The following is a 27,683-nucleotide window of genomic DNA, read 5'->3' on the forward strand; positions in this document are numbered from 1 at the left end:
TTTTTTTTTTAACATGTCCTGTAAATCCTTTTAATTGCTACACATTTACTAATCATGATTGTTATTTATGTCAAGGGAATTTTCCCCAGGCAAACATGATTGATTTCCTAATGAAAAAGTATGCTTATTTTACGTAGTGCCATGGGTTTTCTCTTATGCTTCTTTCTTTCTGTCTGTCTCTTTTCTTTCTTTCTCTTTGTTACTCATCAAAGCAGATCATACATTTGGATCAAAAAGAGAAACTGGCAAGTAGATCCTAAATACACATTTCTTAACCTGAGTAACACCTGAAAACATAAGAGTTTAATTACATATTCTATTGAAAATTCAACTTTGGTGCTTTTGCAAGAACTTATGCTGTCAATTTCTAACAAATCATATCCCTCAGTACACAACTATTTTCAAAAGAAAATAAGTCATAGAAAAATATATTTTCCTATATGTTAATTGATACTTTTATAGCAAATCGAAAATCTGGAGTAAACTGAAAGTATGTTTAACAACAAAATATAGCATATATGGCTACTATAAGTTTGCTAGTGTAAAGTATAAAAAAATAATAGACACCTCAATTAGAGTCAGGAGACCAGAAGGGGGAGCTCTCATGACTTGTGAAGATAGTAGAGCCCAACAGAAGAAGACAGACTCTCCTTTCCTGGCAAGGACTCAGCCAATGAAAAGCCACGGACTCTGTTTACTATAGCCCTCCCAGCTTCCTTTTCCCTCTATAAAAGCATTCTCCTTCCCTTGCTGTGAGGAGGACTTGCACATGGCTCACCATGGTTGCAGACCCCAAAATGCAATTATCTGCTGACCTCGATGTTGCTGGAGAAATATCTGGCAGTCTGTTTGTTTTAGGTCAATAAAAGGCAGCAGTGAATTTGCATTCTGCAACTAATCTGTAAATCCCGTTGCTTTTTTTCTGGAATTCTGTAGACACAGTGTCCCACAAAACTGTACCACAGTGCTAGAGATCTCTTTTTTAGCATCAGTCTACACAAAAGCCTCTGATAAGACACTTTGCACAAGTGACATGGAATTTTTTTTTTTTTACTTTTCAAGAAAAATAAGGAAACTTTATCAACCACTCCTCTTCTGAACAAAACTTAGATTATTACCAACTGCTCTTTTAATTATGCTCAGTAATTTTCAAAAGTTGAGACATCTCTGATGTTTTTTAATTGTGCATCCATAGAAGATAACTGGATAAAACACAATAGACATTTCAAAAGATGAATCTTCACATCTGACTCATTTGGCACATCCTTAATTTCCAGAATAAAATCAAAAGAAATAAAACACAATTTTCAAAGAATTTATACATGCCAGAGTCTTAGGACAATGAACTTCTAAATGCACAGACAAGGAGCTTCTGCTCATCTTACTAGTTATATGCACTTTTCCTCAAGGAGTAACTGATGCATTCTGGTTTATTTGTGGAACTTTTGTTTGTAGGAAAGCATATACACATGGCCAGATCTTGTTGGTTTCTGTTCCGGAGAATGTTTCCAACACCCCTTTTTTCCTAAGGATGAAAAACAAACAAAAAAAAGACAGGTCTGACAGCATAAAAAAACAAAATCACGGGCCAGTATCACTGATGAACACAGATGCAAAAATCCTCAACAAAGTATTAACAAACCAAATGCAACAGTAAGGATCATATGCCATGATGAAGTGGGATTTATCCCAGGGATGCAAGTCTGGTTCAATACCTACAAATCAACGTGATACACCACATTAACAAATTGAAGAATAAAAATCATACGATTGTCTCAATAGATACAGAATAGCTTTGGACAAAATTAAACACCCATTTATGATAAAAACTCTCAACAAAATGGGTATGGAGGGAACATACCTCAATGTAATTAAGGCCATATATGCAAACCTACAGCCAACATCATACTCAATGGTGAAAAGCTGAAAGCATTTCCTCTAAGATCAGAAACAAAACAAGGATGCCCACTCTCACCGTTTTTATTTAACATAGTATTGGAAGTCCTAGCCACAGCAATCAGACAAGGGCGGGGGGGGGGGGGAAAGGAATCCAAATTGGAAAGAACTAAAACTCATTTTGCAGATGACGTGATTCTATATATAGAAGATCCTAAAGATACCACCAAAAAACTGTTAGAGCTAATAAATGAATTCAGTAAAGTTGTAGGATACAAAATTAATATATAGAATTGTTGCATTTTTTTAATATTTAAATTTTACTTTATTCTTTTATACAGCAGGTTATTAGTTATCTATTTTATATGTATTAGTGTATACATGTCAATCCCAATCTCCCAATTCATCCCACCCCCACCCCCACCACTTTCCCCCCTTGGTGTCCATACGTTTGTTCTCTACATCTGTGTCTCTATTTCTGCCCTGCAAACTGGTTCATCTGTACCATTTTTCTAGGTTCCATATATATGCATTAATATACGATATTTGTTTTTCTCTTTCTGACTTACTTCACTCTGTATGACAGTCTCTAGATCCATCCATGTCTCTACAAATGACCCAATTTCATTCCTTTTTATGGCTGAGTAATATTCCATTGTATATATGTATCACATCTTCTTTATCCATTCGTCTGTCGATGAGCATTGAGGTTGCTTCTATGACCTGGCTATTGTAAACAGTGCTGCAATGAATATTGGGGTGCATGTGTCTTTTGAATTATGGTTTTCTCTGGGTATATGCCCAGTAGTGGGATTGCTGGGTCATATGATAATTCTGTTTTTAGTTTTTTAAAGAACCTCCATACTGTTCTCCATAGTGGCTGTATCAATTTACATTCCTACCAACAGTGCAAGAGGGTTCCCTTTTCTCCACACCCTCTCCAGCATTAGTTGTTTGTAGATTTTCTGATGATGCCCATTCTAACTGGTGTGAGGTGATACCTCACTGTAGTTTAGATTTGCATGTCTCTAATAATTAGTGATGTTGAGCAGCTTTTCATGTGCTTCTTGGCTATCTGTATCTCTTCTTTGGAGAAATGTCTATTTAGGTCTCTGCCCATTTTTTGATTGGGTTGTTTGTTTTTTTTAATATTGAGCTGCATGAGCTGTTTATATATTTTGGAGATTAATCCTTTGTCCATTGATTCGTTTGCAAATATTTTCTCCCATTCTGAGGGTTGTCTTTTTGTCTTGTTTGTAGTTTCCTTTGCTTTGCAAAAGCTTTTAAGTTTCATTAGGTCCCATTTGTTTATTTTTGTTTTTATTTCCATTACTTTCGGAGGTGAATTAAAAAAAGATCTTGCTGTGATTTATGTCAAAGAGTGTTCTTCCTATGTTTTCCTCTAAGAGTTTTATAGTGTCCGGTCTTACATTTAGGTCCCTAATCCATTTTGAGTTTATTTTTGTGTATGGTGTTAGGGAGTGTTCTAATTTCATTCTTTTATATGTAGCTGTCCAGTTTTCCCAGCACCAATTACTGAAGAGACTGTCTTTTCTCCATTGTATATCTTTGCCTCCTCTGTCATACATTAGTTGACCATAGGTGCGTGGGTTTTTCTCTGGGCTTTCTATCCTCTTCCATTGATCTATATTTCTGTTTTTGTGCCAGTACCATATTGTCTTGATTACTGTAGCTTTGTAGATAGTCTGAAGTCAGGGACTCTGATTCCTCCAGCTCTGTTTTTTTCCCTCAAGACTGCTTTGGCTATTCAGGATCTTTTGTGTCTCCATACAAATTTTAAGATTTTTTTGTTCTAGTTCTGTAAAAAATGCCACTGGTAATTTGATAGGGATTGCATTGAATCTGTAGATTGCTTTGGGTAGTATGGTCATTTTCACAATATTGATTCTTCCAATCCAAGAACATGGTATATCTCTCCATCTGTTTGTGTCATCTTTGATTTCTTTCATCAGTGTCTTATAGTTTTCTGAGTACAGGTCTTTTACCTCCTTAGGTAGGTTTATTCCTAGGTATTTTATTCTTTTTGTTGCAGTGGTGAATGGGACTGTTTCCTTAATTTCTCTTTCTGATCTTTCGTTGTTAGTGTATAGGAATGCAAGATATTTCTGTGCAATAATTTTGTATCCTGCAACTTTACCAGATTCATTGATTAGCTCTGGTAGTTTTCTGGTGGCATCTTTAGGATTCTCTATGTATAGTATCATGTCATCTGCAAACAGTGATAGTTCTACTTCTTCTTTTCCAATTTGTATTCCTTTTATTTCTTTTTCTTCTCTGATTGCCATGGCTAGGACTTCCAAAACTATGTTGAATAATAGTGGTGAGAGTGGACATCCTTGGCTTGTTCCTGATCTTAGTGGAAATGCTTCCAGTTTTTCAGTTTTTCACCATTGAGAATGATGTTTGCTGCAGGTTTGTCATATATGGCCTTTATTATGTTGAGGTAGGTTTCCTCTATCCCCACTTTCTGGAGAGTTTTTATCATAAATGAGTGTTGAATTTTGTCAAAAGCTCTTTCTGCATCTATTGAGATGATCATATGGTTTTTATTCTTCAATTTGTTAATATGGTGTATCACACTGATTGATTTGTGTATATTGAAGAATCCTTGCATCCCTGGGATAAATCCCACTTGATCATGGTGTATGATCCTTTTCATGTGTTGTTGGATTCTGTTTGCTAGTATTTTGTTGAGGATTTTTGCATCTATATTCATCAGTGATATTGGTCTGTAACTTGCTATTTTTATAGTATCTTTGTCTGATATTGGTATCAGGGTGATGGTGGCCTCATAGAATGAGTTTGGGAGTGTTCCTTCCTCTGCAATTTTTTGGAAGAGTTTGAGAAGGATGGGTGTTAGCTCTTCTCTAAATGTTTGATAGAATTCACCTGTGAAGCCATCTGGTCCTGGACTTTTGTTTGTTGGAAGATTTTTAATCACAGTTTCAATTTCATTACTTGTGATTGGTCTGTTCATATTTTCTATTTCTTCCTGGTTCAGTCTTGAAAAGTTATACCTTTCTAAGATTTGTCCATTTCTTCCAGGTTGTCCATTTTATTGGCATCGAGTTGCTTGTAATAGTCTCTTATGATGCTCTGTATTTCTGCGGTGTCTGTTGTAACTTCTCCTTTTTCATTTCTAATTTTATTGATTTGAGTCCTCTCCCTCTTTTTATAGAATTCTGCTGCATTTTTATACACTGATAAACTATCAGAGAAATTAAGAAAATCCCACTAACAATTGCATTAAAACAAAAACAAAAAACCCTGGGAATAAATCTAACCAAGGAGGTAAAAGATCTGTACTCAGAAAACTATAAGGCACTGAAGAAGACCCCAAAAAATAGAAAAATATACCATGTTCATGGATTGGAACAATATTTTTAAAATGACCATACCACACAAGGCAATATACAGATTCAGTGTAATCCCTATCAAAATACCAACGTCATTTTTCATAGCACTAGAACAAATAGTTCTAAAATTTGCATGGTTACACAAAAGACCCTGAATAGCTGAAACAATCTTGAGGAAGAACAGAGCTGGAGGCATCATGCTCCCTGACTTCAGACTATAATACAAAGCTACAGTAATCAAAACAGTATGATACTAGCACAAAACCATATATATAAATCAATTGAACTGAATAAACAGCCCAGAAATAAACCTGCACTTGTATGGTCAATTAATCTATGACAAAGCAGGCAAGAATATACAATGGGGAGAAGGCAGCCTCTTCAGTAAATGGTGTTGGAAAAGCTGGACAGCTACATGGAAAAGAATCAAACTGGATTACTCTCTCACACCATTTACACAAAATCAAGAAGGATTAAAGACTTAAATGTAAGACCTGAAGCCATAAAACTCCTAGAAGAAAACAGAGGGAGTATGCTCTTTGAAATCAGTTTTAGCAATATATTTTTTTGGATCTGTCTCCTCAGGCAAGGGAAGCAAAAGCAAAAATAAACAAATGGGGCTACATCAAACTAAAAAGGGTTTGCACAGCCAAGGAAACTATCGACAAAACGAAAAGGCAGCCTACTGAATGGGAGAAGATATTTGGAAATAATTTATCTGATAAGGGGTTAATTCCAAAATATACAAAGAACTTACACAACTCAACATCAAAAAAATAAACAATCTGATTAAAAAAATGGGCAGAGGACCTGAACAGACATTTTTCCAAAGAAGACATACAGATGGCCAACAGACACATGAAAAGATGTTCATCATCACTAATCATCAGGGAAATGCAAATCAAAAGCAAAATGAGATATCATCTCGCACCTATCAAAATGGCTTTTATCAAAACAACAACAAATAACAAGTGTTGGTGAGGATGTGGATAAAAGGGAACCATCATGCACTGTTGATGGAAATGGAAATTGGCTCAGCCACTGTGAAAAAGAGTATGGAGGTTCCTCAGAAAATTAAAAATAGAACTACAATATGATCCAGCAATTCTACTTTTGGGCATTTATCCAAGGAAAACAAAAACACTAACTCAAAAAGCTATATGCACCTCCATGTTCATTGTAGCATTATTTATAATACCTAAGATATGGAAACAACCTAAGTGTCAGGAGAATGCATAAAGAAGATGTAGTATGTATATAAAATGGAATATTATTCAGCCATAAAAAAGAATGAAATCTTGCCATTTGCAAAAACATAGATGCACCTAGAGGGTATTAAGCTAAGTGAAGTAAGTCAGAGAAATATAAATACTGCATGATTTCACTTGTAGAATCTAAAAAACAAAACAAATGAACAAACGTAACAAAAGAAAAACAGACCCACATACAGAAAATAAATTGCTGGTTGCCAGAGGGGAGGGATACAGGGGAATAAGGGAAATAGGTGTGGGATATTAAGAGGTAGAAACTTCTGGTTATAAAATAAATGTCATGGGGATGTGATATACATCATAGGGAATATAGTCAATAATATTGTAATAACTGTATGGTGACAGTAACTAGACTTATTGTGATCATTTTCTAATAAAAAAATATTGAAGCACTATGTTGTACATCTGAAACTAATATAATATTGTAAGTCAATTATACTTCACTTTTTAAAAAATGAAAGAAAAAACCCCCACAGGTCTGAGTTTTCCTAATGAGCTTTTCAAAATGATTCTTAAAAGATGATAGTGTAGATTTAAGGGTGTCAATAAGTATAGGTCTGTGTGATCAAAAGAGAAAGGCACTTGGCTGGGTGTTGGAAAACCTAGATTTTGGTTTCAGTTGTGCGCTCTGGCTAACACAAACGGTCACTTTTAAGATGCACCTATCATTTTTTGAGCATGTGCTAAGTGCTAATAATTCACTTAATCCTCTTTAAAGCTCAAGTTTCCTTATTTTACTGATAAAACTATGTGTTAGGGATGTAAAGCAATAACCCAAATCACCAAAATGGTAGTAGGTTTCCAAACACAGGTCCTGCCAAACACCAGAACATCCTTGGCTTTCTCTGTCTTCTTACCCCTTTGCATGACAGCTTTCTAATACTTGATTATCCTTCCTTCTTTCACTTGGTTTATTTTTTCTCTATGCTCTCCTTCTGCATTTTAGGGAAAAGGGAACTTTAAAACGTTGTTTTTATTGTTTCCTATTGGGTTTCTCCATTTCTCCCCAGGCAGATTTCTCTGGCTTGTTACCATGCCAGCATCCAAAGTCTATTCACTCCAGTTTCCTGAGGGTTCAGTGGTGAGAAGTATCAGAATCCAGGGGCTGCTTTTCAAAACAGATTCCTGCCAGAGATTCTGGCATTCCTCTTATTTACTGTCCTCCTCCAGATACTCATATACACACTGGCTTAAAGGCTGCAGAAGAGCAAATGAAGAACTCTGGTTTATTACTTTCTAAAAACAGGATCTGTCATACTTCTGCAACCTTTTCACTAGATTTTTTTTTTTTTTTCTTTTTTTTGGCGGTACGCGGGCCTCTCACCGCTGCGGCCTCTCCCGCTGTGGAGCACAGGCCCTGGACGCGCAGGCCCAGCGGCCATGGCTCACAGGCCCAGCCACTCCGCGGCACGTGGGATCCTCCCGGACCAGGGCACGAACCCGCACCCCCCGCATTGGCAGGCGGACTCCCAACCACCGTGCCACCAGGGAAGCCCTTCACTAGATTTTAAGATGTTTCACTGGGAACAAAAGCATTCCTTTCTGGATACCTCATAAGATTTGCCAGTTAAGACTAAGTTAAATAATTCCCACTATTTTCTTGGTAAGAAACATCTGCTAAAGCCCTCCTGCTTCTAAATTCACAGACATCTTGTAAAACTTTCAAGAGAACAAGCTTCTTAACTGTTGTAAGCCTCTTGAAGAGCCACCTTAAAGTCAAGCCAATGTCAGAAGTGGGTTAATTACTGAAGGAACAACTATAGGCACCTATTCAGTCCTAAAGCTGTGTACCTTGGACGAATATGTGTCACCTTAATTTCTACGTAATAAAATGGAGCCAGCTTCAGCTATTGTTCCTCTAAAAAGTAAAAGCATCATATCGCTTGTAAACGCAGACTTAATTACACTATCAGATGTCCCACAGCTGAGAAGTTTTAAGAGCAACAATACAACTGTCGGTATTTTAAAATAACAATGCAGACTCTAAGGCTGCTGCAAATACCACTTTTAATTGTTGGTTAAGTCTAGTCCTAGTTTTATGTGCAGGAGCTTAGACGGAAATGCTTTGATTGATGGCAAAAGGTAGCAAAAGCCAGAAGGCGAGAAAGACTAGGTTACCTCCTGAGATAGGGACCCGGGCCATACGCTTCATCTCTACAGTCTTCCCCAAATTCCCTCCCCACATTTTACAGAACTAATCCCTACAGCCACTGTATTTCCACTGCATTCTGTTATTACCTCTGTTAATAGCCTCACAGTGTTGTTATCTGCTCAGCAACAATGTGTTCTCCCTTCTTCTGGTTACTTTTGAACGAATAACAAATGCCTTTTAGGGAAACAGCCTTTTCACCAAACTCAGTCTGTGAGATTCAGATGGTACTGTCCCTACTTCCCAGACTCAAGTATGGACATGATCAGAGCTAGTTAGTGCTAACTCCAGGACTTTTGCAGGCAAAGAGGCTCTCTTTTCTGCTGGGGTAAACTGGTAGGAGGTAAGCTGGAACGTTGAGGGGCTCACACAGGGAGAGCCCACCTGAGATTGAAGCCAACATAAGGAAGTGGAGTGACTAAGGCCTGATGACACTGTTTGAACACCTGGACCCAAACTATCTACCTTTGGACCCTTTAGTTACATGACCAATAAATTGCCCTTTTGCTTAAGCTAGGGTGAATTAGGTCTCTGATTCACATAAGCACGTATCACATTGTATGATGAATATTGTTTACCCAGCACTTTGCCTGATAAAGAAGGTGAGTTTCTTTGGGGCTGGCAGGGACTGGGTCTAATTATCTGTGTGGACCAGGGGCCTAGCTAGCACAGTGTCAACCGAGTAAATTATAATCATTACCACTGAGTGATTTAACAGTGCCAGGACTGCTGTAAGTCTTCACAGGGGCTCTCTCACTTCACTCCCTTAACAACCCTATGAAGTGGGTACTATTTAATACTGCTCTGATTTTACAAATGAAGAATTTGTGGCACAGAAGTTGAAACACCTTGCCCAGGGCCACACAGCTGGTAATCTGCAGAGCCAGGCTCTTTATATAATCAATCACAAAATTATAGTAACAGCTACTCCCTTGTAATTTCACTCTCCAGAAATAACTATTAAAATAATTTGGAGACTACTGCTTCAGAATTCACTGCATAGTTACCCCATTACAACAACAATAATAATAGCTAATAATCATATAGTGCTTAATGTGTGTCAGACACAATTCTAAGAGTTACACATATTAACTCCATCTTTCAACCCTTTAGTCTCATCCCCCTTTTACAGTGGAGAAAACAGAGGTTAAACAAGAGGTTAAGGTCAAGTTAATAAATGGTGAGCTGGGATTTGAACTTAGGCACTCTGGCTCCAGAGTCTGTGCTCTAACCACAGCACTGTCATGTCCTAATGCTGAGTCATTTTTCAGTAAGTGAATGAATGAAAGGAAAGTGAATGTAATCAACCCTCTGTTAGGAGAGGGGAAGGCTGAGTAAAGAAACGGAATTATTTCTTAGCCTGAGTCAATTATTAATTCAGTAGAGTTCCCATATTTGTGGTGGGATATGACTTCCCTTAAGAGTTAACAAAACTATGTTTGAATATAAACTTCTAAAGACTGTTTGGCAAATAAATGATCTGAGGTTTATGTCCTTTGAGAGTCTTCTGTGCTGTAGTGTCCTCTATTGTCACAGGGAGTGGGCACCATTAGGTTTGCCTCCCCAGCATTCATTCCAGCCCTGCCCTCCACTAGATAACAGAGTTTGGGTGAGACTGACCCACTCCCTGCTCTGGGTGTGGACCAATGAGTGTAATCTCTCCCATCCCAGTGACTGGTTCAGGAATGGGCAGTAACCTAGGCCTAGAATACAAAGCATTCCCTGACCACAGTGGCTGTTCAAGTTGGTTCAATCTAAGGCTTTTGTTCACTGGGGGGAAGGCGACCCCTCAGCCTTTCATAAAGAGAATGCTGTGGCTGTTCCTGGCAACCATGTATAACTATGCAGGAAGCCTAAAGACAGAGCCAATACAAAACAGAGAGAAGAGCAAAATTCTGATGAAACCTAAGGGCAAATGAAGCCCAAACTACCTTCTGGACTTCTCTGTTACACAAGCAAATACATTTCCTTTATTTTTTTTTATTTTATTTATTTTTTTGCTAAGAGTCTATTTTATTGATTTCCACAGCTATTACAATGAAAGCAAATGAAAGCAAAAAACTTTCTTTTAAGCTTAAGCTTTTGTTTTGATAGACAATTTATCAAAGTATACAACATTTTAACACTTCCTTTATTATTTAAGCCAATTTGAGTTGGATCTTCTGGTATTTTAGCATTTTGGCTATAAAGCATGGATAATCAGAAAATGATTTAGTGATTCATCATACAAGAGAAGTTGTGAAAAGTGACCAACTCACCGGTAGTATTCCAGGACGGGCTCTGTTTGGGCTTCGTAAGCCTTCAGTCTCTTGACAACCGTCTCTGGTCTATCATCCTCACGCTGAATGAGAGGCTCCCCAGTCAGATCATCAATGCCCTAAATGGGAGTTAGAAGATGCTGGCATCAAATATCATATTTTTGAAGGATATTTTTATAGGTAGTTAACTGATTTTTAAACAGACATCTATTCAAGCAGCAAACAAATATGTGTTTTTAAATAAATGGAATCAAATCCAAATCCAGGTCATTGCGACACAGAGCCATGAGACCCCACGATCATTTCCACAGTGTCAATCACCTTCTCTTTAGAGCAAAAGGTTTTCTAAGCAGCCTCTAGATAATTTTATATTATATATTAATGTTATATATTATTATTATATATATTACATTAAAAACATATATATACAAAAAGATTCAGCTACAGACTGGGAATCTCAATTGCAAGCCCTAAATAACCCAAGGTGTCATTAATCCCTACTGCCCCAATTTCTAACACACTCCCTGACACAGAGTAGGAAATCAATATATGCTTTTGAAGGAATAACAAACCCCCGTTGCTCCTGGGGATGCCTTTACTACCAAGCTGACTGGACTAGACCAGTTGACTACACCAAGTAACCTGAGAACATGCCCTCAGGAGTTCTGGTCATCCGAAGGTATCCAAGGTCACCTGTGAGTGCAAGAGGACTGGAGACAGCTGGCTACGCGTAAGGCCAAGTCAGTTCCCCCCTAAATACTCACCATGGTTTTGGGAGGGTTGAATTCCATGTTGTAGACACGGCCACTGCCTGGATGGATCCAGCGAGCAGTGAGGCGTTGCTTGATGACCTCAAAGGGCACGTTCAGATTAATCACTGTGTCTATCTGATAAGCTCTATCCAGGGCTTCTGCCTGTGGAAGTGTCCTTGGAAAACCTTTACAAAGTAAATTAAAAATGAACAAAGGGGGCTTCCCTGGTAGTGCAGTGGTTGAGAGTCCGCCTGCCGATGCAGGGGACACGGGTACGTGCCCCGGTCTAGGAAGATCCCACATGCCGTGGAGTGGCTAGGCCCGTGAGCCATGGCCGCTGAGCCTGCGCGTCCGGAGCCTGCGCTCCACAACGGGAGAGGCCACAACAGTGAGAGGCCCGCGTACCGCAAAAAAAAAAAAAAAAAAAGAACAAAGGAAGAAAGAGCCATGGGGAGAAAGGGGAGAAGGAAGAAAATTAGTTAATATTGAGCAATCTGAACAAAAGCAATAACACCAGAAAGGCTGATGACAACCTTGTTGTAGTTGTAGGGCAGCCGTGATAGTTAATTTTATGTGTCAACTTGTCCAGACCACAGGTTGCTCAGATACTTGGTCAAACAGTATTTTGGGTGTGTCTGTGAGGGTGTCTTTTGGGGTGAGATTAACACTTAAATCAGTTGACTGAGTAAAGCAGATTGTTATCCCTAATGTAGATACGCCTGGATAGAATAAAGTTGCTGGCCTCACCAGAAGATTAAGGGGAATTCCTCCTGCCTGACTGCCTTGCAATTGGGACATGGCTTTTTCCTGCCTTTGAACTCAAACTCAAACATCACCTCTTCCTGGGTCTCATCTGCCTTCAGACTGGAACTACACCATCACACCACCGGCTCTCCTGGGTCTCCAGGTTCCTGACTTGCTTTGAAGATCTTAGGACTTGTCCATCTCCATAACTGTGTAAGCGAATTCCTTATAATAAACACCTCTCTCTAGAAACTAAAAATCAACATATCCTCAAGGATCCCGCCACACCTCTGGCTGGGGAATGTTTACAGCTGATTGTAAGTTACTCTCCAGTCTTCCTTCTTCCTTTTGTGATTCTCCCTTATCCTAAATATTCTCAAAAAGCGGGGAAGGAACAAAAAGTCATATCTGAAGGAGCTTAGAAATCATGCAGTCCACTTCCCTCTTTGCATTTAAAAAAAGCAGGCCAGAGAAGATGACTGGCCCCCAAGGCCCCAGGGTGGGGAGTGGCAGCACTCAGGCCCCCTGCCCACCATCCATGTCTGTAGCGCATGAAATCCTCACTCTCCTGTCTGCACGCATCCTTTTGGGCAGTTGAAATATTCTCAATATTCCACTTACCATCCAATAGCCAGCTACATTGGGTGAGATTTTTCAGCTCATGAAGGACCAACCGAGTCATGACATCGTCTGGGATGAGCTTCCCTTGGTCAATGAAAGTCTTGGCTAACACACCAATTTCTATAGCAGAGGCGGGAAAAAAGAAAAGTCAGCAAGTGCATCTATTCTACCCCATTCTAGTCCTCTAGGAAATTGGTTACCTAAAGACGCCCCCTGGATAACACACTCATTTGAAAATGTGCATCATCAACTTTTGTGATAAAAACAGAGATTACAAAATAATCTACGCCTATTTCAAAATCTCTATTACATAAAAATAATGGAAAGCTATAAACCAATATGTTAGCAGTAGTCATCTCTATGACAGAATTATCTTTTCTTTTTTTTAACATATTTTCACTTTTCTGTGTTTTTCTAAATTTTCTATGGGTAAAAAATATATATACTAACTGAAATTATTTTCTTTTTAAATAAGAAACTGAAATAGTCATTATTTTTAAGTGGCTCAGTTTAAGTGCCGGCAATCATGTTACTATAGAGATTTTTCTAATCCTCTAAGAGATGCTGCTGTCACAATTCAGTTTTTGACCAGATCAGCACTGTGATCATGTTATATTTTTATTAATGAAATACATGAAAAGAATTTATGAACAACTTTTATATATTACCTATAATTGTATGTCATTCTTACACAACAGTATTTTCATTTCCTCATCATCTCTTACCAAACTATTTACACACATTCAGAATTTTTCATGCCACTGTAACAACCTGTGTACTGGGCTTCCCTGGTGGCGCAGTGGTTGAGAGTCCGCCTGCCGATGCAGGGGACACGGGTTCGTGCTCCGGTCCGGGAAGATCCCACATGCCACAGAGCGGTTGGGCCCGTTAGCCATGGCCGCTGAGCCTGCGCGTCTGGAGCCTGTGCTCCGCAACGGGAGAGGCCACAACAGTGAGAGGCCCGCTTACCAACAAAGAAAAAACAAACAAACAAACCTGTGTACTTATAGTTTTGTGCTCTTTTTTCACTTAGCATCATTTTGTAAATATTTTTCAGTGATTTTATATAGTCATTTAGTTATTTTTGGTAACTAATACTCCATCAGTATATATCTATGTTTGATAAAAATATACTCTTTTGGACTTCCCTGATGGCACAGTGGTTAAGAATCCGCCTGCCAATGCAAGGGACACGGGTTCGAGCCCTGGTCCGGGAAGATCCCACATGCCGCGGAGCAACTAAGCTCGTGCGCCACAACTACTGAGCCTGCACACTAGAGCCCGCGAGCCACAACTACTGAAGCCTGCGTGCCGCAACTACTGAAACCTGCACAACCTAGAGCCCATGCTCCGCAACAACAGAAGCCACCACAATGAGAAGCATGAGCACAGCAACGAAGAGTAGCCCCTGTTCGCCACAACTAGAGAAAGCCCACGTGCAGCAATGAAGACCCAACGCAGCGAAAAAAAAAGTCTACATCAAAAAAAAAAAAACTCTAAAAAAAAAAATTTTAAATATATACTCTATCATGGCAATATATACTGTTAGGCATTTAAATTTTTAAATTAGTCTTGATTTTTCCCTACCACTTCTGCTTTTAAAGATCTTAACACTTTTTTTTTCTTTTTTTGGTGGGGGGGCTTCTGAGTTATTTCTGATGGATAAATTCTCAGGATTCAGAGATTAAACAGTCAAAGTTTATGACTGTTTTCATGGATACCAAGGGGGGAGAGGGGGTGGGATGAATTGGGAGATTGGGATTGACATATATACACTACTATGTATAAAATAGATAACTAATGAGAACCTACTGTATAGCACAGGGAACTCTACTCAGAGCTCTGTGGTGACCTAAATGGGAAGGAAATCTAAAAAAGAGGAGATATATGTATACATATAACTGATTCACTTTGCTGTATAGCAGAAACTAACACAACGTTGTGAAGCAACCATAATCCAATAAAATTTTTTTTTTTAAAGTTTATGACTGTTTTCATAATTTTTGGTATGGACTGACATACTGACTTCAGAACATATCCTAAATTGTCAAATTCATGAAACTTTAGATTTCTAACTAAGCACATTAACTACATGGAAATTGGCTGCCATTTGACAGGTGTACTGCTTGGGTTTATAAACGGCATCTGGAAGAGGCCCTGGGTTCTGAGAGCGCCCAGGACTCTCTAAAATACCCTCTTGGAAAGGTCCACATACTTAATGTGTGCACCTCTCTGTTGTCAGGGTTTTGACCACTGCTCTGGGGAACATAGAGCTCAAACTCAGTATTGAGGAAAATCGTAATTCTCCAGGGCTGAGTCCCTAAAACGAGTATTGGTCCCTCCCCTCCCCTCTCACTCTTCAGGACAAGCCCTCAACTAATGGCAACAAATGGATTGAGATGATGGGATTAACTAATAAAGTACCTAATTTTATATTAAGTATAGGAATAGCCTTAAGAAAAGATGATCTGTTCTTGCCATTTCAACGCTGTACCAGAGACTGTAGCCAGGGCAATGAGTCCAGAAAAAGAACAAAAGGCATCCAGAAAGGAAGAAGTAAAATTATCTCTATTTCCAGGTGACATGATCTTGTATTTAGAAAATCCTAAGGAATCTACTAAAAAACTATTAGAACTAATAAATGAGTTCAGCAAAGTTTCAAGGTACAAGATCAAAAGTATACAAAAATGAACAATATGAAAATGAAATTAAGAAAATTCCATTTACAATTGTATCAAAAAGAATAAAAAACTTAGCAATATACTCTTTTAAAAAAGCACAAAACTGGTAATCTGAAAACCACAACATTGTTGAAAGAGATTAAAGAAGACCTAACTAAATGGAAAGATAGCTTATATTCGTGGATTAGAAAAGTTAATATTAAGATGGCAAGACTCTTTGAAAATGATCTACAGATTCAATGCAATCCTATCAAAATTCCAGCTGGTGTCTTTGTAGAAACTGACAAAATGACTGTAAAATTCATATGGAAATGCAAGGTATCCAGAATAGCTGAAAACAATCTTGAAAAAGAAGAACCAAGTTGGAGGACATACACTTCGGATTTCAAAAGACTGTTTGTACTGGCATAAGGATAGACATAATGTTGCTATGAATATTCATATATAAGTTTTTGTGTGAACACATGGAACAGAAATGAGAGCCAAGAAATAACCCCTCACATTTACGGTCAATTGATTTTCAACAAGGATACCAAGCCAATTCAATGGGGGAAGAAATGGTCTTCTCAACAAGTGGTGCTGGGAAAACAGAATATCCATACACAAAAGAACAGGTTAGGTTAGGTGGGCCTCTACCTAACACCATATTAAAAAATTAACTCAATATGTATATCACAGACCTAAATGTAAGAGCTAAAACTACAAAACTCTTAAATGGACTTCATTAAAATTTAAAACTTTCATGCTTCAAAGAACACCATCACCAAAGTGAAAATCCAATCCACTGAATGTGAGAACATTCCTGTAAATCATATACCTAATAAGGAACTTTTATCTAGACTATCTAAAGAATTCTTATGACTCAGCATTTAAAAAGGAAATCCATGTTTTTAAACGGGCAAAGGATCTGAATACAAAAAAACAGATATATGAATGGCCAATAAGCACATGGAAAGATGCTCAACATCATTAGTCATTAGGGAAATAACAAATGGAAACCACAATGAGATATCACTTCACACTCACCAGGATGGCTATAATCAAAAAGACATAACAACAACAACAAAAAAGACAAATGTTGGCAAGAATGTTGAGAAATTGAAACCCTCATATATTGCTTGTGGGATTATAAATGGTATAGACAATTTGGAAAACAGTGTGGCAGTTTTTCAAAGGTTTAAACAGAGTTACTACATGACGCAGCAATTCAACTCAGGTATATTTTTCCAAGAGAAATAAAAATGTAAGTTCACACGAAAACTTGTATGTTAATGTTCACAGCAACGTTATTCACAATAGCCAAAAAGCGAAAACAACTCAAATCTTCATCAAATGACAAGAGGGTAAATAAAATGTGGAATATCCATACAAAATTATATTGTTTAGCCATAAAAAGAAGTGAAGTACTGATACATGTTGCAAAGTGTATGAACTTTTTTTTTTTTTTTGCTGCGTTGAGTCTTTGTTGCTGTGCGCGGGCTTTCTCCAGTAGTGGCGAGCGGGGACTAATCTTCATTGCGGTGCGTGGGCTTCTCATTGCTGTGGCTTCTCTTTGTTGTGGAGCACAGGCTCTAGGCACGCGGGCTCAAATAGTTGTGGCACGCGGGCTCAGTAGTTGTGGCACACAGGCTCAGTAGTTGTGGCACATGGGCTTTGTTGCTCCGCAGCATGTGGGATCTTCCTGGACCAGGGCTCGAACCCGTGTGCATTGGCAGGTGGATTCTGCACCACCTGGGAAGTCCCAAAGTGTATGAACTTTGAAAACATGATAAGTGGAAAAAGCCAGACACAAAAAACCACGTATTACATCACACTATTTATATGAAATGCTCAGAGTAGGCAAATCTAGAGAGACAGAAGGAAGATCAGTGGTTGTCCAGGGCTGGGAGCATTGGGGGAAAATGGAGAGTGACTACTAATGGGAATAGGGTGTCTTTCTGGGGTGATAAAAATGTTTTAAAATTGATTGTGGTGATGGTTGCACAACTCTGAATGTAATTGAAAAAAAACACTGATTCATAGTTTAAGAGGGTTAATTTTATGTAATGTGAATTATATCTCAATAAAGATGTTTTTTTAGAAAAAGTAGGACTTCCCTGGTGGCACAGTGGTTAAGAATCCGCCTGCCAATGCAAGGGACACAAGTTCAAACCCTGGTCCGGAAAGATCCCACATGCCGTGGAGCAACTAAGCCCACACACCACAACTACTGAAGCCTGCATGCTCTAGGGCCCGCATGCCACAACTACTGAGCTTGCATGCTGCAACTACTGAAGCCCGCACACCTAGAGCCCATGCTCTGCAACTGGACAAGCCACTGCAATGAGAAGCCCACGCACTGCAACAAAGAGTAGCCCCCATTTGCCACAACTAGAGAAAGCCCGCACACAGCAATGAAGACCCAACACAGCCAAAAAAAAAAATTAAAGATGAAAATTACCTGGTAAGCAAAACAAAACAAAACAAAAAAAGCCACTCATAAAACCAACACTACTCAGGAATAATTATCATCAAAACTGATAATATAGGGCTTCACTGGTGGCACAGTGGTTGAGAGTCCGCCTGCCAATGCAGGGGATGCGAGTTCATGCCCTGGTCCAGAAGGATCCCGCATGCCGCGGAGCGGCTGGGCCCATGAGCCATGGCCGCTGGGCCTGCGCATCCGGAGGCTGTGCTCTGCAACGGGAGAGGCCACAACAGTGAGAGGCCCGCGTACCACAAAAAAAAAAAAAAAAACTGATAATATAAAAACCTCCAAATATTTTGTTTTATTAGTAGATAGTCCCATGCATAGTCTAATAATCATTTTCATATCACTAACAACTTTCTATATCACTAAACACAATAGTTATCAAAATCTGAAGCCTGTCATGCTTCCATTTAAAAGAAAAATAAAAATGATTCAACTCTCTACGTCATAGTCTAAGCAGTTTGTTTATTACATTTCAAGTTTTTACTCCCTCTTAAAATTACGCAAGGACTTTTGTCTAGCATATTCTTTGGACATTTAGTAAATTTTTATTCCCTTGATTGCCTATAATTTAATGTTGTATCTAAATAGACTCCACATTAAAAAAAAAACATTTCCTTTTTTATTCAAAAAGTTAACAAATTCGGGAGCTTCCACACCTACAAAACACAAAAAGCTAGTTTAAAAGTAAATCATTCAAAATAAACTGATTTTCTATAAAGTTATTCACAAATAAAAACAGAAAAGGAAGCTTAAAAGGGAATAGGAAGGGTTAAAACCAGCTTTTGATTTTAAGGATAATAATCAGAAATTCTAAAACACAGATACATTAATACAAAAAAACCATTTTTAATTCTATATCTCCTTTTAACATCTGGTCATTCTTATAAGACTACTCAAACCAACCACACCTCATGTCCGAACTAACTGGAAACAACTTATTGTTTGAGCAGCTATGAAGTACAAAAGAGGGCCTGACCAACCTGTAAATACAGTTCTCTTTTATATATGCCAAGAGGAAGGGCTACAGAGAATTAATCTAGTTCCTGCCAAAAGTGCTTTCAGCGCTTCCCTGGTGGCGCGGTGGTTGGGAGTCCGCCTGCCGATGCAGGGGGTGTGGGTTCGTGCCCTGGTCCCGGAGGATCCCACGTGCCGCGGAGCAGCTGGGCCCGTGAGCCATGGCCGCTGGGCCTGCGCTCCGCAGCGGGAGGGGCCGCGGCGGTGAGGCCCGCGTACCGCAAAAAAAAAAAAAAAAAAAAACAAGTGCTTTTTAGCATTGTTATATTATAATGTACATAAAACTTTACTTTAAAAACATGTTGAAATAAAACTAGGAAAACAACAAGAATGAGTCAAATGATAGCTTTACACCCAATCACGGGCTTAAAAAAAAAAAAACTTTCTCAAATAATAAAGACTGAGTCAACATAGTGGTTACCTCTGGGGGGGCAGGAAGGAAATGTGATGGGTAGGCACATATGGGGACCCCAAAAGTACTTGTTTTCTGTCTGATGGTGGGTAAATGGGTGTTCATTTTATTCTTCTTCTAACCATCAAAGAAATTATAATACTTTCATGCATAGGATATTTCACAAGAATTATACTGAAAATCAAAACATCCCTTGACCCTGGTCCTCCCTCCAACCATCACTCAATCTGACTCCTCCTCAGTGAAGCACCTAGAAAGAATTCCCATTCCAGGTCTATGTTCCTCCCCTTCCCACTGTGCTTCAGGATAGAATGTCAACTCAAGAACTGTATAAAAGTCCAAGTGGGTCTGGCCTCATCTTATCTCTCCCCCACCTACCTCCCCACCATTTCTACCCAACCATCAAACTATGGCCCCAGCAAGGAGCTCCACATACTCTGGGTCCTCCTAGTCTTTGCACACGCCTCTTTCTCCTCTCTGTTGCCTGATAAGCTCTCACTCACCTTTCAAGATACATCTTAAAGGGTCCTTTGTGATGAGGTGTCCCTCAACCTCCGAGGCAACCAAAAGTTCCTCCTCTGGACTTCCATAATGTCACAGGCTTATCTCTGTTTCAGCACTTATCACACTGCTGAAACCACCTGTTTACATGTTGGTATGGACTGCATTGTGTCCCTTAAAATCCATATGTTGAAGCCCTGACCCCCCAATGTGGCTGTATTTAGAAATGGGGCCTTTAAGGAGGTAATTAAGGTTAAATGAGGTCATAAAGGGGAACTTTAATTTAATATGACTGGTGTCCTTACAAGAAGAGGAAGAGGAAAGACCACATGAGGACCCAGTGAGAAGGTGGCCATTTGCAAGCCAGGAAGAAAGGCTACACCAGAAACCAATCCTGCTGTCACTTTGATCTTGGACTTCTAGCCTCCAGAACTATGAGAAAATAAATTTCTATTGTTTTAAGTCACCCAGTCTGTGCTATTCTGTTATGGCAGCCTGAGTAGACTTATGGCCATCGGCCTGCCCATGTTCCAACTGTGAGCACCTGCAGCGAAATATATTTGTCTCTGTATCTCCAGTACCCAGCACACATTGGGTGCTTGACAAATCCATGGATGGATGAATGAATGGATAGCTAGAGAGATGAGCTGCCTGGATTATCCTGGATTCTTTTTTTTTTCCCCCAATAAATAAATAAATAAATATTTATTTATTTTTGGCTGCATTGGGCCTCTGCTGCTGTGCGTGGACTTTCTCTAGTTGTGGCGAGCAGGGGCTACTCTTTGTTGCAGTGTGTGAGCTTCTCATTGCGGTGGCTTCTCCTGTTGCAGAGCATGGGCTCTAGGCTCGTGGGCTTCAGTAGTTGTGGCTCGTGGGCTCTAGAGCGCAAGCTCAGTAGTTGCGGCACACAGGCTTAGTTGCTCCGCGGCATGTGGGATCTTCCTGGACCAGGGCTTGAACCCATGTCCCCTGCATTGGCAGGCTGATTCTTAACCACTTAACCAGGGAAGTCCCTATCCTGGATTCTAGCCATGGAATTTTAGAAAGGCCTAACTTACCTTGTTAGAAAAAAAGAAATGGAGCAATCCTCACAGAAAGCAATATTGTTAAAAGTAGAAAACTGTACTTACAGTTTACTATCACTTGTGTAAAAAAGAAAAAAAGAACAGAGGGAAGAATAGGTAAACTCTGGGTTGTATGTGCATGAAATACCTCTGAAAGGATCTTTTCACTAAATGTCCTTTTAAATTTTTTGGAATTCAAAACCATGCAAATGTATTGCCTATTTTCAATACAAATCAAAATTTTTGCCATTACAAAAAAAATTTGCTCTGTCAATATCATTCTAATTAGGCACATCTATGCTGCCTGTGTGTACATAATAGAAGTTTTGTTAGACATACAGAAACTTGGGAGCTGACAGAGGCTTTGAGGATTACCTACTGAGTTCAACTTCCCCAACTTACAAATGAGAACAAATGAGATCCAAAAGGGGTAGCCATCTAGTCCAGGATTGTCTTTGAGAAGCACTAAGCTGCAGTGCAGTTTCTCAAACTTTGGGCAATCACATGGCAACCTTACAATTTCTGCCATAGCTGAACTATTATTTACTGTATAATTTTCTTTAAAGTGACTCAGCTTTTTAATTTTTTAAAAAAATTATTTATTTATTTATTGGCTGCATTGGGTTTTCATTGCTGTGTGCAGGCTTTCTCTAGTTGCTGCAAGTGGGGGCCACTCTTTGTTGCGGTGTATGGGCTTCTCATTGCGGTGGCTTCTCTTGTTGCGGAGCGCAGGCTCTAGGCACGTGGGCTTCAGTAGTTGAATCACATGGGCTCAGTAGTTGTGGCTCGCGGGCTCTTGAGTGCAAGCTCAGTACTGTGGCACACAGGCTTAGGTGCTCCACAGCATGTGGGATCTTCCCAGACCAGCGATATCGAACCTGTGTTCCCTGCATTGGCAGGCAGATTCTTAACCACTGGGCCACCAGGGAAGTCCAGCTTTTTAATTTAATAAGCTATAATGTTCACAAAATTAAAGGGTTGGTGTGCTAGTTATCATTTTTCAAATACACTTTGAAATAAAAAATTTTATTTTTTATTTGCATTTAATTTTTGAGAAAAATTTTTGAGAAATGTTTTTGTCTACCTAAAATTATCTCATGAACCTCAATTTTGGAAATGTTGCATAATGGAGAGAGTAATTTAATTGGCATACAAGGAGACCTGGGTGTCCACTTTTGTCTCCCAGTGACTGGATTTTATTATTGAGCAAGTTCTTTAACCTCTCCTGAACTCGGTTTCCTCATCTCTAAATGAGAGGGCTGGACTAATGACAAAGGGGCAGGCTCAAGTTTCCTGACTGCAGGGTTCAGTGGTGGTCTACAGTTACTCCAGGTTTGCTACAGTCAACAGGTTCCCACATATTTCCAGTGTCTTTATCGCATCTGCTGGGATGATTTTAAACTTTAGCTATAAAATACAGCCATGGGTTATATAATACAGCATCATCATGAAATGGTGGTTGGAAAGTAAATTGGCACCATCCTTCCTTAGCATATCTGATGGTACTGTATTTATAGAGATTCATCACTAGGGAATTTATTTGAAGCAAATAAGTAGAGATGCTGCCAAATGTTCGTGTACAAGGATAGTCATAACAGTATTAATTATAACAAAGAATGGTTAACCACATAAGTGTATAATAATAGGAAAATGTTTCAATTAACAATTGTGCAATCTTGATGAAACTAAAAGACTGCTTAGTGATGTGTGAACATGCTCACATAAGTGTGAAAAAAGGTATCTAAGCAATTATTTAGACTACAACAAGTCTGCAAAGACATACAAATGCAACAGAGAAAAAAAGAGAGGGACTTCCCTGGTGGTCCAATGGTAAATCTGCCTTCCAATGCAGGGGATACCGGTTCAATCCCAGTCAGGGAAATAAGATACCACATGCCACTGGGCAACTAAGCCTGCACACCACAACTACTGAGCTCGCGTGCCCTAGAGCCTGCGCACCGCAACTAGAGAAGAGAAAACCCGCACGCCACAACTAGACAGAAGTCCGCGCACCACAAGGAAGAGCCTGTGCTGCAACGAAAGATCCTGCATGCCTCAACGAAGATCCGGTGTGCCGCAACTAAGACCCAACACAGACAAAAATAATAAATAACATAAATAAATATACATTTAAAAAAACAAAAAAAAAGAAACAATAAGGAGAAAGAAAAAAAAGAAAAAGCACCAAAGGGTTAATTATAATTGTCTCTGGGTGGTGGAACTATACAGGACTTCAATTTTCTTTTTTATACTCCCATGAATTGTTTTCCTTCCTTTATAGTAAATATACTTTACTCTTGGTATCAAAAAACATTAAGCAGTATTTTTTAAATAAAAGGTTACACGTCTCCTTTGGCTATGATCCTGGGGGAAATATCCAATCCATTCACATATATTTTTTGAGAATATATTCTTAGTCCTGAGATACAGAACATCTGTAATAACAATCTCATGACACCTCCCTCAACTCCATTTTCTGTTTTCTTTGTTAAAGAATTGCCTGTAGAGACTCCAGAAAGAGCAGGCATCTAAAACAGGCTGCACATCTTTCCCAGTGATCCTCTCCTCCCTCCCTCTAGCCTCTCTTTTCATGTTGTGGAGTCAGGAAGAGGATGGCGGGCTTGTCATGGGATGTTAAGGATAAACAAAGAGGGTTGTTTCTTAATTTAAAATAAAAGTTTACTTAATTTGCTTTAAATTTAATTTTTTTCAATGTTTTGTGTTTTCCCAAGTTAACATATCTTTAACTCTTCACTGAAGGTGTTCTCTAACATGTAATTATGCCTCACTGCTGAGTTATTTTTCAGAGAATCGTTTAAGTATTCTTTACTCCTTCCCACTTTGAATAACCTTGCCCCAAGCTGGTGCAGTACCGGGGGTTGTTTATTGTTACCTAATGCAATCTGTTGCATCAAGAATACTACGAAGTGAGCCAAACAGTTTAACCTTCTGAAGTTTAATACTTTATGATTTTTTTTAAAGATCAATGTTAGGAGAAAAATAAAAGTAGTAATTCACCAGATTAGGTGATAAACCAAAAAACTCCACAAGACAAGCTAAAAACAGTTTTTTCATTTGAATGTCAGTATTCTGAAACAAACCAAAAAAACCCACCTAGAAATAACCTATACAACCCATCAATAGGGGATCGGTTAAATAAACCATGGCAGATCCAGCAAATAGATACCTATACAAATGTTAAATAATGAAATGGATTTCTGTGTTTTCGTGTGGAAAAATATCCTAGATATAGTGAAAACACACTGGTGCAGAACACATATTTAGTAGGATTACATATTGCATAAAACATGGGATATACATATACCCTGTATGTGCTTATACACAAATACAGATTTCTAAAAGCAAGCACGAGACACTGCTCCCCTCTGAAGAATGAGACTGAGGCAGGGAATGAGAGAGAGTTTTACTTTTAATATTATGTACTTCCATACTGTTTCCAATCCTTTTTTACCTTGTGCAAGGGGTTAGTCCTAATTTTTAAAAGGAGCTTCAAAATGACTTTGTTTTGGAAAGTAAAGGTTAACACTTTTGAGAGAGAGAAAAAAAAAACTCACCTTGCTGTTACTTTTGGAAAACAGCTTTCTTAAGATATAATTTACATAAAATCCATCCATTGTAAAGTGTACAGTTTGTTGACTCGATTTCGTGCTGAGTTGCAAGAATTTTTTTGGCATGAGAAACAAAACAATCTTTCAGATAACCATGCACAAGAACAGCTTTCCTGTCTAAAGATCTAAGCCAATTTTGCGACAGCAAGGAGGGTAAATAATATTGGCCTTCAGATTATGGGGGAAAGGTCAAAACCAGAAAATTCCATAGCGTTTAACAAACAAACAAAAAGTTAAAAAAGAAAGCGCTGGGCTTCCCTGGTGGCGCTGTGGTTAAGAATCCACCTGCCAATGCAGGGGACAGGGGTTCAAGCCCTGGTCCGGGAAGACCCCACATCCCGCAGAGCAACTAAGCCTGTGCGCCACAACTACTGAGCCTGCGCTCTAGAGCCCACTCGCCACAACTACTGAGCCCACACGCTGCAACTACTGAAGCTCGCTCACCTAGAGCCGGTGCTCCACAAGAGAAGCCACTGCAATGAGGAGCCCGAGCACCGCAACAAAGAGTAGTCCAGCTCGCCACAACTAGAGAAAACCAGTGCGCAGCAACGAAGACCCAACAGAGCCAAAAATAAATAAATAAATTTATAAAACAAAAAAGAAAAGAAAGAGAGCGCTAACAGTTCTCCAAGCGCAAGGGCTGGCAGAGAATAAGCCACACACAGATCATGGACCCTTAGGAGCAGCTGCGACTGGGGCTGGACATACCTCTCAAAGCCATGTGGTTTTCTTTAATCTTTGAACTTCGAATGTGTCCTAACTTCCTAGTGCCTTCCCTCAATAAACCACCTGAAGCTATCCACAGAGGCCAGAGGTTTCGGGGAACAGTATCTCAGCAGCTCGAGGACTTCCCCACCCCCACCCCCCGGGCGGCAATTGGGAGATGCTGCGCCCGCACCCCTGGACCCGCATTCCTGGGACCCACTTCCCGAGCCCCGGTCCCTCCGCCCACAAATCCCCACCGGGACGACAGCGCACAGCCTCCCCTCCCGCCCGGGCTCCCACCTGTGCCCCGAAGCATATTGTCTCGGAGCAGGTCCCCGCTGGAGAGGTGCTTCAGCTCGAAGTGTTTGGTGATGCGCGAGGACACGGTGCCCTTGCCGGAGCCCGGCGCTCCCATGATAGCTGCGCGCACTAGCCGCGCAGACGCCCCCATGGCCGCCGAGAGAGGCCGGGGCCGCGCGGAAGTGGGGCTTCGGCCTGGCTCTGCGCTCACCCGCTCCGCAGGCCGGGGCCGGCTGGCAGCGCTGCAAGAAAGCTACGGCCTCCACGCCCAGGCGCTCCCGGAAGTGAGGCGACAGCCTCCAGGCCAGCCCCACCCAAGCCCCGTCGGGCTGCCGCGCCCGGCCCTGGCGACCCAGGAACCCCCACCCCCCATCCCCCGCGCCTGATCCCGCCCGGCCCGCGCAAGCCGCGCCCCCTCGGCACTCCAGCAGCGACCCTTGCGAGCGACTCGGCCGCCCCACGCAGCCCGCGGCCCTCCGCGCCTCCTCCCCACCCGCCAGCTCCCCCCGCATCCCCTTTGCTTTCCTCCGCCTCTGGGGGCCCTCCTCCGTGACCTCTGAATGCCCCCCACTTCCCTCAGATCCACACCTCGCACCTGTCAGTGCCCCGCCCCGTCCTGCCCAGTCCCAGGGGATCGACAGCGCCCGCCCGGGGCCTCTCCCAACCCCAGCGCCGTACTCCGCTTGGCTCCCACTTGCTGCCCCCTCGCCACCACCCGTGCCCCTCGGCTCCCTGGGTCGTCAGAGGTCCCCGTCTCCTCTTCCCAAGCCCGCAGTTCCCTCTCCTCCCTTACCCTCTCCTCCTCTGCTGCTGAGCGACTTTTCCTGCTCCCTCGCATTCTCACGCAGGCCGTTAAGGTACGTTTGTCTAGGTAGAGTCCCAGTGGGTGGCAATGAACCAAAAGGGTCTTCCTCCTCATTTCACAGAAGAGGAATCCCAGTTGAAAATGAGTGAGGTGCTGTAAGTCACAGGTCTGTTGAGGGGTGTCTCTTACTTCCCAGGATCACACTTTCGGATTCAAAAGGAACTGTTGCTTTTACGCAGCCGAGCCTAAAAGTACTGGCTCCTCCTCAGGCTCCACTGTTTGCATTGATGCCATAAATATTTATTCAGTAAAATTCCTGCTCCTTGGATTTGAAAGTCTAGTGGTGGAAGCAGGTCATAACAAGGAAACAGATAAATGAGCAAGGTAATTTGAGATAGTACTATGAACAAAATAAAATACAATGTGTATATATATGGAATTTAAGAAAAAAAAATGTCATGAAGAACCTAGGGGTAAGACAGGAATAAAGACACAGACCTACTGGAGAACGGACTTGAGGATATGGGGAGGGGGATGGGTGAGCTGTGACAGGGCGAGAGAGAGGCATGGACATATATACACTACCAAACGTAAGGTAGATAGCTAGTGGGAAGCAGCCGCATGGCACAGGGATATTGGCTCGGTGCTTTGTGACCGCCTGGAGGGGTGGGATAGGGAGGGTGGGAGGGAGGGAGACGCAAGAGGGAAGAGATATGGGAACATATGTATATGTATAACTGATTCACTTTGTTATAAAGCAGAAACTAACACACCATTGTAAAGCAATTATACCCCAATAAAGTTTGTTTTTTTTTTTTTTTTTTTTTTTTTTTTTGCGGTACGCGGGCCTCTCACTGTTGTGGCCTCTCCCGTTGCGGAGCACAGGCTCCGGACGCGCAGGCCCAGCGGCCATGGCTCACAGGCGCAGCCGCTCCGCGGCACGTGGGATCTTCCCGGACAGGGGCACGAACCCGTGTCCCCTGCATCGGCAGGCGGACTCTCAACCACTGCGCCACCAGGGAAACCCTAAA

General features: G+C 40.7%; 1 protein-coding gene across 3 annotated transcripts; it reads right to left on the reverse strand.

Annotated features, from left to right (window-relative positions):
- On the reverse strand, positions 1-26,901 carry AK3 (adenylate kinase 3). 3 transcript variants are annotated; one of them, XM_060014691.1, is made up of 5 exons: positions 26,641-26,901; positions 13,069-13,188; positions 11,716-11,888; positions 10,952-11,070; positions 1-1,525 (listed from the first exon to the last, which is right to left on the reverse strand). In XM_060014691.1, exons 2-5 carry the CDS (start codon positions 13,127-13,129, stop codon positions 1,405-1,407), a joined length of 474 nt encoding a protein of 157 aa, XP_059870674.1. In that variant the 5' UTR covers positions 13,130-13,188; positions 26,641-26,901; the 3' UTR covers positions 1-1,404. The 3 variants fall into 3 exon arrangements, with proteins under 3 accessions (XP_059870674.1, XP_059870673.1, XP_059870672.2); XM_060014690.1 differs by lacking the exon at positions 26,641-26,901 and adding an exon at positions 25,848-26,145; XM_060014689.2 differs by lacking the exon at positions 26,641-26,901 and adding an exon at positions 13,840-14,006.
- Between the last annotated feature and the right edge of the window lie 782 nt (positions 26,902-27,683).

This window comes from Delphinus delphis, chromosome 6 (genome assembly GCF_949987515.2).
Source record: "Delphinus delphis chromosome 6, mDelDel1.2, whole genome shotgun sequence".
Lineage (NCBI taxonomy): Eukaryota > Metazoa > Chordata > Mammalia > Artiodactyla > Delphinidae > Delphinus > Delphinus delphis.

Excerpts from the sequence above, each read along its gene's own strand:
- AK3 (XM_060014690.1), bottom strand. The coding sequence starts at position 25,998 with ATGGGGGCGTCTGCGCGGCTAGTGCGCGCAGCTATCATGGGAGCGCCG. Across the intron at positions 11,889-13,068 it reads ATGTAGCTGGCTATTGGATG|GTTTTCCAAGGACACTTCCA; the intron begins GTAAGTGGAATA and ends TACTTTGTAAAG. Across the intron at positions 1,526-10,951 it reads CCCGTCCTGGAATACTACCG|GAAAAAAGGGGTGTTGGAAA; the intron begins GTGAGTTGGTCA and ends TTTCATCCTTAG.